The sequence below is a fragment of the Rhinopithecus bieti genome, unplaced genomic scaffold (genome assembly GCF_001698545.2).
Source record: "Rhinopithecus bieti isolate Rb0 unplaced genomic scaffold, ASM169854v2 scaffold_7684, whole genome shotgun sequence".
NCBI lineage: Eukaryota > Metazoa > Chordata > Mammalia > Primates > Cercopithecidae > Rhinopithecus > Rhinopithecus bieti.
This window is the reverse complement of record NW_016806071.1, coordinates 3663702-3677539: the sequence shown is the minus strand read 5'-3', so window position 1 is coordinate 3677539 and position 13838 is coordinate 3663702. Positions and strand designations below refer to the sequence as shown.

General features: G+C 37.1%; 1 protein-coding gene across 1 annotated transcript in view; it reads right to left on the bottom strand.

Moving 5' to 3' along the window:
* TUT4 (terminal uridylyl transferase 4) overlaps nt 1-13838 on the bottom strand; it is a 142844-nt gene that overhangs the window by 52692 nt on the left and 76314 nt on the right. Inside the window, 4 exon segments of the mRNA XM_017874598.1 lie at nt 425-1128; nt 3780-3954; nt 7183-7395; nt 7560-7679. Of these exon segments, the coding sequence (XP_017730087.1) occupies nt 425-1128; nt 3780-3954; nt 7183-7395; nt 7560-7679 (1212 nt within the window).

Genomic DNA, 13838 nt, shown 5'->3' with positions numbered 1-13838 from the left:
TTAAAGTAGAATACTTTTAGAATTTACAAACCTTGTATTTTTTGGGGAAGAAAATTTTATGTATAAAATAAGCTTGAATGTGGCTTTTGTTATAAAAAAAGAAAAAATACAAAATAAGCAACATTTAAAATGCATGCTGTCTTTGTTAAGATTTTTATGAAATATCAGATGAATCCTTTCATATATGAGAAAGTAAAGGAAACCAACTGGTAATACAATGCTGAAATCTTTTGAGGCTTTATATACATTATTTAAAGGCAACTACATGAAAAACACAAAAGGTAAAATACATACCAAAGTATCATTCCAAAACAACAGTCATCACTATATAAGCTATTTTTACATTTCTAATTCTAAAAAATATACATAGTCACACAACCACCACAAAATCTTATAGATCATTTACAAACTGTATCCTACCTACCTTGCCAGAGGTTAATATAAATTTATCAAACACATAATATAATTCCTGGGTGGGGAAGTTATCATCATCATTAAGGTCAGAAGCATCTTCTGTAGCTTTGCAGTTGCAAGAGGTAGCAGATGTGTCGGTGCACACACTCTGATGTGAACTCTCCGTTTCTAAATTTGACCTGCAGTCTGTTCCAGGAGATTTATCTGGGTCAGGCGACTTAGGCAAATCAATGCAATTACATTGGCTGAGCTCTTTTTTTAAACAAGTTTCTAAAGGCGCTAAATCATCTTGTTTCTTAACTAATTTTGGCTCCAATTCACTGCTATTGCTGGTAGAAAAAGATGAAGAGTCTTGTCCGTGGTCAGCAAAATCTAGTTCATTTACCAACAAATTGTTGTTGTCAATAATACATCTCTGTGATGTACATTCCAATTCATCATATTTAACAGGTTGCTCTCTTTCTGCATTTATTTTTTCTGTGGTTTCCCCAAGCAGAATACAACTGTTATTTGCCATATTGTTAGACTTAACTGGTTTCTTATTGCTTATTTTCCCCTTCTCTCTTTTCTTGAAGTCCACTGTAGACTTATTTCCACCCTTCGTCTGAGGACAGGCAAAATATCGATAAGCTGCCCTAAATCTCTCCACAACATATTCGTAAACCAGCTGGCTATTTAAGCTCCGTGCAACATTCCTCTTGACTGAAAATGGATCTAGCAAAAGAGAAAATAGTAAATAGCTAAGTCTCTACTTCCAAACTACATTTCCAAGCTCATACAAGTAGATCTTAACTGATACACTGTCAGGAGAATACATTTTCCCAAGGGGTTTTTCTAAGCTAGAGTCCCAATGAAAGTTCCTGAAAATGGGAGGAAATACAATTGCAACATTTTTTTTCTTCCTTTCTCTCATAAAATAAAAGCTAAAAGGAAAATAAACAAGACTAATAATAAGGTAACTAATAACAGGATGGCTGAGAAGGCCAACTCAGTAATCAGTTTCAATGATGAAACTGTGGAAAAAGGAGTTATGCTGAAATACCGCCCTCTACCCTGTCACTGAATAAAAATTTTCAAGCTTCAGGACCCATTAGTGATTTTCATCTTGCTATAGTACTGTTTTTCTTTTCTTTTATTTTAAGATGGAGTCTTGCTCTATCCCCTAATCTGGAGTACAGTGCTATGATCTCAGCTCACTGCAACCTCTGCCTTCCAGGTTAAAGCAATTCTCCTGACTCAGCCTCCCGAGTAGCTAGGACTACAGGTGCATGCCACCACGCCCAGCTAATTCTTGTATTTTTAGTAGAGATGGAGTTTCACCATGTTGGCCAGGCTGGTCTTGAACTCCTGATCTCAGGTGATCCGCCTGCTTCAGCCTCCCAAAGTGCTGGGATTATAGGCGTGAGCCACTGCGGGATATTGATTTCACGGAGGATGGTTAACAAGGGACACCTAACTGGCGGGAATATCCGTATTGACTAGGATTCTTTGTGAGTGTTCTTTAATATAGTTATATGCTCTTTGCAATTTAAACAAGTAAAACAAACCTAACACTCTCAAGGCTTCAACTTGGAAAAAATACTGATTTTAAGATTTAACTTTAGTGAGATCAAAAGTAAAAGAAAGTGTAGGAAGAAAGAGCAAAAAAGCAACAGACCTAAAAAAGTAAAATTTAAACCCATATGTAAACTTCGGTCCAGTCAAAAATAATTACCCTGCAAAGTCTTGAAACAACTGCATCCTTATTATTAATAACATGACAGATTTCTGAAAATATCTGTAAGTCTTAAATATAGAAAAGCCCAGGAAAAAAGAAGAGTGCACCAAAAAGACAATACATATGCTCTCCACTACTGAAGACCTTTTGGTATTAAGAGGCCAGGCTTCAAACTGTTGAAGTTAAGGCATCTGTTACGTTCTGCTGCTATCTAAATCCACAGGCTTTAAAAGATTTTCTAGTTTCTTCCTCACTTCCCACAGAAAATGAAAAGGGGGGGGAATAAAGAAAAAAACAGAGATAAATTATGGCTAGAAGGCTTCAGAGCTCATTTATTTACTATATATAAGAGTACAAGATATGTATAAATGTTTGCATGTATATTTCAGAATATTTCTGGGTTGAACTCACAGTAGAGAAGGCCAGCAGGAATGAGGGAATGGAATAATGTGTAGGCTGAACAGACTAAAATGAACATAAATTCAATTTCTTATCTACAAAAGGTAAGTGAAATGCTGTGAAATTTAATTTTTGATTAAGAATTGGCCGGGCGCGGTGGCTCAAGCCTGTAATCCCAGCACTTTGGGAGGCCGAGACGGGCGGATCACAAGGTCAGGAGATCGAGACCATCCCGGCTAACACGGTGAAACCCCGTCTCTACTAAAAAATACAAAAAACTAGCCGGGCGAGGTGGCGGGCGCCTGTAGTCCCAGCTACTCGGGAGGCTGAGGCAGGAGAATGGCGTGAACCCGGGAGGCGGAGCTTGCAGTGAGCTGAGATCCGGCCACTGCACTCCAGCCCCGGCGACAGAGTGAGACTCCGTCTCAAAAAAAAAAAAAAAAAAAAAAAAAAAAAAAAATTGAGGAGCCACTCTATTGTTTTCTGTATCTCCAAAGATCTTAATGGTCTTGGGATCTGATATGAAACTTTGTCAACATCAATTTTTATTTTTCTCCTTTAGCGAAGCCACATTTATTAGGTGAGGTACTTTAGAAGACAATGAAAACTTTCTCATAATCTTATGACACAAATTCATTCAAAAGATCTTATAGTATTCCTAACTTATATTTTCTGTATTTCTGCAAGTTTGCACAATTAAAAAATAAAGTTTTCAAAATTTAAAAAAATGCTAATTACTGACCTTAACCATATATAGCAGAAACCTTTAAATAAATACTAATTCTATAAAACTGTAACAGACTTGACAAAGAATCTAAATAAATAATGGAGGCCATGCACAGTGGCTCATGCCTATAATCCTAGCACTTTGGGAGGCCAATGCAGGAGGATCACTTGGGGCCAAAAGTTTCAGACTAGCCTGGGCAACACAGTGAGACCCCCATCTCCACAAAAAATAAAAAAATTAGCGGGGCATGGTAGCATAAGCCTATAGTCCTAGCTACTCAGAAGGCTGAGGATCCCTTGAGCCCAGGAGTTTGAGGTTGCAATAAGCCATGATCCTATCACTGCACTCCTGCCTGGGCGACAGGGCAAGACCCTGTCTCTTAAAAAATTAAAAATAAAGAATGACAATCTAGTGACATATACATAATGCTACAAAGCCAAAGGTTTATTTATTAACACTGAATTAGATAATGAGTAGCACATAAAAAATATTCTCCAAGTGAAATACAACATATCATCTCACCTTCAATGGCTATTCGCCTTTTAGGCCAGTTTTTATTTTCTCTTGTTAAAATATCTCGTATCCGTACACATATGACATATTCCTCCAAAGCAAAATCCAGTGTGTAAAATTTCAGCAGCTCTAACCATAACTGTCCCAAGGATACCCGATTTGGTGTTTCCAATGTTAAAGGAGACTGGAAAAGAAAAAATACTTTTCATTTAAGCTTAACAAAACTATAAAATCAACAAATTTTCAGTTAGAGAAGACCTTGGAGATCACGTTTTCAAAAACTCAGGCATGAAGGAATAATTTGCCAACAAGCAGTCAGTTTGAAGCAAAGCTGGGAACAAAGTCCCAGTTTACTGACTCCTAGAAATTCTGCATTCTTTCCACTGAACCAGTGATTCTCAACCTTGGCTGCACATTAGAATCATATGGGGAGCAGTAAAATACACTAATACCTGAATTCTGCACCACCCCCACCTTCTACACCCCTCCCAAGATTCTGATTTAACTGACTAGGCTATCAGCCTAGGCAATGGCATTTTTAAAGCTCCCTAAAGTAATTTTCATGTGCAGCCAAAGCTGCAAACCATTGCATAACTACTACAACTCCTTTTTCCAATAATTACTTTTAAAATATAAGTAAACGCCCCGGCTTTCAAAAAAACTTAATTCCTTCATTCAGCAAACATTTCTTTAGAACCTCCTATGTCCCTGACATTGGTGGGAACATCATAAAATAATGAAAGCTCACACTTATACATAAGGTTTACCATGTACCATTCACTCGTCTAAAAGCTGCACATACGTTAACAATTAATTCTAACTATTCCATGAAATGGATACTATAGGGCAAGGATTTGACTCAAGACCGCCTGGCTACTGGGTCCATGCAGTGAATCACTATACTATACTGCCACTTAAATAAGGTCCTACTTCAGAGACTATTAGGAGGGGGAGAGACAATTTAACAATTATATAGTAAAGGCTACATGCTAAGATGGGCCTCTAAATCAGGGGAATCATAACAGAAGAGGTAACACCTGAATTCCAAAGAATTAGTTAGATGAAACCTGGCTAAAAGCAACCACTAGGCAGCATAAACACATGAAATAATCATTCTCACATTCAATTCTACATCTATTCATTGAGTGCCTACTATGTGCAAGGCAGTGTTCTAGGCACTTGGGATATGTCTTTGGGGGAAAAAACCCAAAGATTCTTGCCTTCATGGAGCTTACTTTCTATGGAAAGACAAACATATTTAATAAGTAAATTACATAGTAACTTAAAAGATAAGTACTACAGAAAAAAGAGAGTTGAGTACGCTAAAAAGGATGGGAGTGTGGAAGCAGGAGAAGGTTACAGTGTTTAATAGAGTAGTCAGGATAAGACTTATTGAGAAGGTACGTTTTAAGAAGAGGGAAAAATGCTAAAGGAATGGGAAACAGGGCAAACAAACAAACAATGAAACCAGTTTTAAAAAGAAAACCAAGATAGAGTGACAAGAAGAGTAAAAGAGGAAAGCAAAGAGCCAGGATGGGCTGTTTGGCTTGTTATCCAAATGAAATGAGGAACAACTCATTTGTTCATTTGAGTGTGGGGAGAGGGAAGGGCATGATCCGACTTAAGTTTTAGAAGAACTGTTCTGATTGTTAAGAACAGACTATAAGAGGAAAGGGTAGACACATGGAAACCTGTTACGAGGCTATAGTAGTATCCCAGGCCAGAGATGATGATGGCTAGGACCAGGATGGTAACAGTGGAGGTAGTGAGAGGTAATCAAATTCTGGATATATATTGAAGTAGAGATGACAGGATTTCCTGACAGACTTGATATGGGGCATGAAAGAGGAGTAAAGGATGACTCCAAGGTTAACTGAAAGGAATATCATTTTCGGTTAACTGAGCAACTGAAAGGATGCAGTGCAAACAATTAAGATGAAAAACCTAAGTGTGAAGCAAGTTTGAGGGGAGGATCAGGAATTCAGTTTAGACACATTAACTTTAAGACATCTATTAGACATCTAAGTAGAGACAGTAAATGGGCAGTTGGTTATACAATTATGGCAGTCAGGAGAGAGGTCTGGCTGGAGATTTGAATTTGAGAGTGATCTTCATACAGATTAGTCCTTAAAATCCACAGGATTAGTTGGGATTACCAAGGGAATGCACATACACAAGAAAAAAGGGATCATGAACTACAGCACTTCAACTTTAAGAGATTACAGAGGAAAAAAGAAACCAGCAAAGGAAACTGAGAAGGAATAACCAGCCACGGGTCTGGTGTCCTGAAAGTCAAGTGAATAAAATTTTCAGAGAGGGAAGTAATTAACTGGCAAATGTTGCTAATAAATCAAAAACGACAGAAACTGAGAAATGACCACTGGATTTAGTAATGTGGAGGTTACTGACATTGATGATACAAGTTTTGGCAAACTGATGGGGTGACATCAAAGCCTGATTAGTGTGAGCTAAGGGGAAACAGAGAAATCAAAAATAGTAAATACAAACATTTCTTAAGAAGTTCTATGCAAAAGGGAGCAAAGGAATAGCTGGGAGGGGAAGTGCTGTCAGATTTTTCCTACAGTGGGAGAAATAAGAGCATGTTTGATTTTGTAGGGAATGAAAAATTGGTAATTTATGAGGGCATAATTGCTAGAGTGACATTCTGGAAAATACAAGAAAGGATGAGACTGAATACACAAGTGAAGAAAATGACTTTAGATAAGAACATGGCAAGTTCCCAGAGAAGTAATAAGCCAGCACTGGCTGAGAGTATTAGTGGTTTGAGGAGAGAGTGTACAGTAGTCCAGGAAAGTGGAAGAGTTGAATACAACAGGCAAGTATATCAGGAAACTACAAAAAATTCAGTATAGCTACAGCAATGATTTCAGAAATGTTCAGATTTCTGTCATAATGCCATCTGTCCACTTAGAAGACTACAAGCTTCTAGAGGACATAGTCCATGTACCTTTGGTTCTGTAGCACTCAAGATAATGGCCAGCACATAGTAGGTCCTTAATAAATGAATGCTGAATGATCAAATAAGCAGAGCTACCCCCTCTTAGAGCACAAGGGCTTTATTTCTCCACCCAATCTGGCAACAAAATTCCCATATGCTGAAGTCTGGTCAGAGCCCAACTCTTAAAGGAAATTTTCCTTGTCTAGATGAAAAATGACAGATTTATCTTGACATGATTCAAACAACACAAGTTTTCCAAAACAAGGTATAAATTAATTAGAGAATCTTGGTACTGGAAAACTAAACCAGATCAACCCCTCACTTTACAGATGAGGAAAATGAGGCCAAGAGGCTTGCTCAAGGTCAATCTACAATTAAAATAGCTTCAATCGAAGGCATCACAAATTCTACAGATAGAAAAGCCAAAAAAAAAAAAAAAAACAAAAGGCTTACTTTGCCATGTTTTTCCTTCATGGCATTACTTTGGTTGTCTGTTTCTGTCTTCTTGGTATCATCTTTTGGTTGGTCTGCCTTAGCTTTGTTTTCCTCAGCAATTGAGTTTTTCTCAGTTGCACTACTTGAATTACATTCCCACTTCACAAACTTCTCTTCTACTATGCCCTTCAGCTGAAAGTCATCCATTCTTTTTGGGTCAAAGCCTTCAATCTATATAAAAGGCATTCCAAATTGGTAGTGGAAAATTATTTAAAAAAAAAAAAAGATGGACAAACAGACAAACCAGAATTCCAGCTTAAAATGTTTGAGCAGAGTTCTCTGCAAGAGCAAACTATATATATATATGCACATATATATCACAAACTCATGCTTACCCAACTTCCAAGTAAACAAGGAAGAAGAGGGGGTTTTCTCTGTTGTAGAAAAAACATCACCATTAAAGCAAAACAGTAAGAAGGGATTCCACCATCAGTTTGGGAGTCAATATAGCACAACTGCAAAATGAAGGGGAAAAAAGTACTACCATTTAGCTTTCTTAATTTTCATGATAAAAGTAGCTTATTTTTTCCTACCCTAATCATTGTAAAAAGTTCAAATGACAATGAAAATGTAAGAAATAACTTGAAATATCATCACTCTAAAATAATAACCATTAAAATGTTGGTGACCATTTTTTCATTCTTTTTTAAACGCATACAAAGACACATACTCTTTGTTAAAAGGAATAATATTATGATGTAGTTATGGTTACTGTGACACATTTTAAAAATATTTTCTCCTTATCTTTCTTTTTTTTTTTTTTTTGAGACGGAGTCTCGCTCTGCCGCACAGGCTGGAGTGCTGGGCCGGATCTCAGCTCACTCGCAAGCCTCCGCTCCCACAGTGTTTAACACCATTCCCTGCGCTCAGCCTCGCCAGGTAGCTTGGGACTACAGGCGCCGCCACCGTCGCCCGGCCTAGTTTTTGGTAGTGTTTTAGCTAGGAGACCGGGGTTTCACCGTGTTAGCCAGGATGGCTCCTCGATTCATCCCTGACCGTCGTATCCGCCCCGTCTGGCCTCCCCAAGTGCTGGGATTCACAGGCTTGAGCACCGCGGGCACCAGGCCTTTTTTCTCCTCATCTTGCCTCTACTCTCTTACTTCAATTAACAGAGCCTTCTATGTCTTCTTCTTAGCCTTTTTCTATACTCATATACAAATACACATACATTGTCTATCTTCCTATATATAGGTTAGGAGAAGTTTTTCAACATTATTTTACGCAAATAGTAATATTATAGAACATCTCTCTGTATATTACTCTTCTCCCTTAAAACAATACATCCAAGAAAGCTCCTTTAAGTCAGTTAGCACGATCTACACATTATTATATTTTTTGAGACAGCGGTCCTCACTCTATAGCCCAGGTGGGAGTGCCAGTAGCATGATCCGAACGACTCACTGCAGCCTCAACATCGCCAGGCTCAAGTGATCCTTTCCATGTAGCTGGGACTACAGGCATGCACGCACCATGCCACAATTTTATTTTGTAGACAAATTTTTTTATTATTTGTAGACTATTTGTACGACAAATTTTATTTATGTTGCCGAGGCTGGTCCTCGAACCCTTGGCTCAAATGATCTCCTCCGCTCAGCCTTCCCAAAGTGCGGGGTATTTATAAGGCATGAGCCACCATGTCCCAGCAAACACATTCTTTAAATGCTTATAGCTATGTATGGATGGTTACCACAATAGTTTCCCCATTCAAGAACATTCACATTTTGCTCCCAGTTTTGCCACTTCAAATAATGCTGTAATGTCATCCGTGATACATAGGGTTCCCCAAGTATTGGTGCTTATTCTAATGGGCTGTATTCCATGAATGTTTGTATAAATTAAAAGATTAGTGATACATTTTAATCTAAAACTATATTGTTAACGAATTGTTTTTTCCAAAATCACTACAAAAATTGTATTTTCCACCAGGACCTAGGTGTGTTCCTTCGAACACTAGGTAATTGACTCCACAGGTGCATACCACCTCCTTCAAAACACTAAGTATTATCACTTAAAAACTAATTTTCAATAATTTTCAATGGGATGAGAGAAGGTAATATTCTGATAACGTTCACTTTAATTGCATTCCTTGGACTAAAGAGATTATGAAATTTGTACATGTTTACTAACTCATCTGAGAGTTTAACTCGTTCCTAATTGCCTATTAAATATTTTGCCCAGTTTTTCTATTTCATGCAATACATCAATTTTAAAAGAGTTTTAATTAATGGATAATAACCCTTTATGTCTGATATTATGCATTTAAAGATGTATTTTTTTCCCAATCAACTATTTTTGTCTTTTGATACTATTATGATATAGTTTTACTATAGTAACATTTTTTAATTTTTACTATGCTTTTAGTTTTAAATATGGCTTATTTCAGACACTCAGCCCTCCATATCAATGGGTATTCTGCATCCTACCAGATTCATCGACTGCAAACTGAAAATATTTTTTAGGCTGGGCAACACTGGCTGCATGCATATCACATCCAGCCACTTTGGGAGGCAGAGCAGGTGGATCCACTTAAGGTCAGGTGGTTAGACCAGCCTGGCCAACGATAGTGAAACCCTGCCCTCTACAAAAAAATACAAAAGATTAGCCAGGCACAGTGGCAGTGCATCTGTAATCCCTCAGCTACTCAGAAGGCTGAGACAGGAGAATCACTTGAACCCGGGAGGTGGAAGTGTTGCAGTGAGCTGAGATTACATTCCAGCCTGGGCAAGACCGCCATCAAAAAATTTTATATATACATCTTTTTTCATTAAGCTAAAATTATTTATTTATTTATTTATTATTTATTTATTATTCTTATTGCCAGGTGTGGGTGATCGGACACATATCACAGCTGAGTTGATGTAGTCCCAGCTAGCTACTCAAGGGGCAGAGGCAGAAGGAGTTGCGCTTGAGTCGCAGGAGTGTTGGAGTCCCCCAGCCCGGGACAATAATAAGCAAGGCCTCTGTTCTTAAAAATATATATACCGACCCTGAAAAATTTGGGCCGGGCGGGTGGGCTCAGCTGTAATGCCCCAGCACTTTGAAAGGCCGAACGAGGCGGACACCGAGGTCAGGAGATCGATGACCATCCTGGCCTAACACAGTGAAACCCTCCGTCTCGTACTAAAAATAACAAAAAACTAGCCGGGCAAGGGTGGACGGACGCCTGTAGTCCCACGCTACTCGGGAGGCTGAGGCAGGACAATGGTGTAAACCATCGGAAAACAGAGCTTGCAGTGGCTGAGATCCGGCCACTGCACGTTCCAGCCTGGGAGACAGACGCCAGACTCCGTCTCAAAAAAAAAAAAAAAAACAAAAGAAAATTTGTTAAAGGCCAGGTGCAAAGGCATTGTCTCTTGAAAAAACAAAACAAAACAAAAATATGCTAGGCACGGTGGCACACACCAGTGGTCCTAGCTACTCAGGAAGTTGAGGTGGGAGGATCCCTTGAGCCCAGGAATTCAAGGTTACAGTGAGCTATGATGGCACCACTGCACTCCGGCCTGGGCAACACAGTGAGACTCTGTCTCTGAAAAAAATTAAAATTTTAAATTTTAAAAACTAAAAATAGCAATATAATAAAAAATACAAATTAAAAAATATAGTACAACTATTTACAGAGCATTTATACTATATTACATATTATAAGTAATCTAGTGATGATTTAAGGTATGTTGGAGTCTATGTGAAGGTTAGATACAAATAACACACAATTTGTATAAGGGACTTGAGCATCCTCAAATTTTGGTATCCTTGGGAGTCTTGGAACCAAATCCCCCAACATTGGATACTGAGGACAACTATACACCTTCTAGGTATCCTATCATAGTAAAAAGAGCTCCCCATCCCATTGTTTACATGCACATACTCCTACATTTTTCTTCTAAAATTTTAAATTTTAAGTAAAATTTATTTTTGCATTTAGCATGCTGAGTCCAACACTATTTTCTTCTAGTAAGATACACTTGTGAAAGCACTATTTAATAAAATCTATACACTAGATTATCTGAGCATTCTATTCTGTCCCACAGATCTATTTTTCTATTTCTATGCCAACAGCATACTTCTGATTAAAGCAGTTTTACAGCCACTCTAGCCTTCCTTTTTGCTCCTTCTGAGCTCATCCCCACCTTGGAAGCTTTGGATTAACTGTCCCTTGGAGAGTTTTCCATCAGATTTTCATGTAGCTAGCTATTACCCGTCTGAGCTTAAATATCATTTCTTCACAGTCTTTTCCTGACAATTCACAGTAATGTCATTCATTCTATCATTTCATTTTTGTAGCATTAAGCTCTAGCAGGTATTATCATTTATATATTTCTTTACTGTCTGACTCTTCCAGAAGTATATGAGCACCATGAAAGCAGGACTCTGTATGTCCTGTTAGGTGTTCCCAGCTTCTAGAACAGGGTCTGACACACAGAAGGCATTTAATGAATGTTTGCTGAATGGATGGATTTGTTCATATTTTGCTTTCATCTTTCAATAATATAATTTCTTCTTATATCTTTCTTATTAAATCTCTTCCTTAGTGTTTTATAATTTATGTTGCTGTCATGATAGTACGTATTTTTCCCCATTTCCATTCTAACAGGTTATTTTTATGGCAGAGAATGGCCATTGACTTTTGTATATTTGTCTTATACTCAGTCGTCTTACTAAATTCTCTTATTAATTAATCCTCATAGTTTTTTACTAGGGTTTTCTAGGCATACAATCATATCATTAGCACAAAGAGATAATTTTATCATTTTTCCAATATTTACATTCAATTATTTCATTTTCTTATTGCATTTCCTAAAAATCCCAAAACAATGTACAACATTAATGGTGAACTTCTCTGCAATATTCTTCATCCTAACATATACGGCTTAAATGATGTTTCTTATTGTTTTGGCTTTGTTTTTTGTGTGTGTTTTTAATAAAGGGTTTTCATCATAAACTTCCATTTCTAGTTGACTTAAAAGTTTCTGTTAGGGGGAACACGCCCTTTCGGCATCTAGGATTTTTTTTCTCCTTTATGTGTTAATACAATAAATTAGGTGAATAGACTTCCTGATATTAAACCATTCTTATAATCTTGAAGTAAATCATGCATGATCACGGCATATTAACCTTTGATACATGGATGTAATTCATTTGCTTACATTTCATTAGATTGTAGCATCTATATACGATTGGTCTATACTGGATTGGTTGGATTCATTTTTAAATCATTGCTTTCTTCTGTAGACAATGAAGATTTAGGATAATAATAATATAGAGTAATTATACTGTAGTATAATATCTTGGTACATTTAAGATTACAACTCAAAATAAAAGACAACTAAAAACACTTGTCAAAAAGAGTTTGAAACATTCCACTAGAATAAACTCTCACTTATCCAAAATATTAAGACAAGGGTAAACTGCCTAATGAATAACTCAACTTAACCAAAAATTCCTTTGCAACGATAAAGAACTGTCAATACATTCTGCTAACATTACCAGACATCTCACAGATGAACAAGATTAAGGCAGTTTAAGAGACAGCTCTTAAAACCCAGATATCTCTTTCAGATGTCAAATAGTGCTAAAATGCAATTCTTATATTAACCACAAAAAGTGGCTCTAAGTCAGGTAACTTGACTAATAATGTACTGATGATAAGGCTAAAGAGTTCTGCTGCCTAGAGTTAAGAAGCTTTATTTAGAAAACTATTTCCTATTACCAAAATGCAAAGACTATAACTACTTAAGAGACAGCCAGAGAATAATCAACTGCAATCTCATATCAGTTAAAAGAATAAATTATATACTAGAATTGTTCTGAACCCCCAAATCATGGGAAAATGCGTGCTTAACTAGATAATGTACAATATGGCTTAAAACTTCAAGAAACACAAAGCTATTTAAAAAATCTTTAGAAGAAAATATACTAGGAATTATTTCTAAGTTTCTTAAGAAAATGAGTACCATGAAAATCTTTCTTTGCAACTAACACAAATGACAAAATGAGACATGTTATTCTGTTGCAAATAGAAAGGAACCACTCTACAACCAGTTTTGTAATATATGTTTCAGTGTCCATCAACTGGCGTATTTAGAATCTATATGGATGAAATACTAAAACACCATGAGCAACCTTTTCCAAGAGTCACTTTAGGAAACAAATTTATAGGCCACATTTTTTCCCAAAATAAAAAGAACGTATTTGAGTATCATTTATAATCTTCTAATACAGACTACTTATTTTACTGAATAGAACAATGTCTGGGAGAAAACTGACATGATTTTATGACCGCAAAAAAAATTAGGGCATAATTTAAAAGTACCAACAAAGAAGTGTATTCCGTCGTCCTTTATATTCCTGCAGAATTTTAGAGCCTGAAGTATATTCTCATGAATTATCTAATAGCATTACCAAAATATTCTCTCCAAGTGAAAAAAATTGAAGCTCAGATAGGTGAAGTACCTTGCTGGAAGACTTAGAAAAGCCTTGGATGCTGTGGCTCACACCTGTAATCCCAGCACTTTGGGAGGCCAGGGTGGGAGGATCGTTTGAGCCCTGGAGTTGAAGACCAGCCTAGGCAACTAAATGAGACCCCACCTCTACAAAAAAAAAAAAAAAAAAAAAAA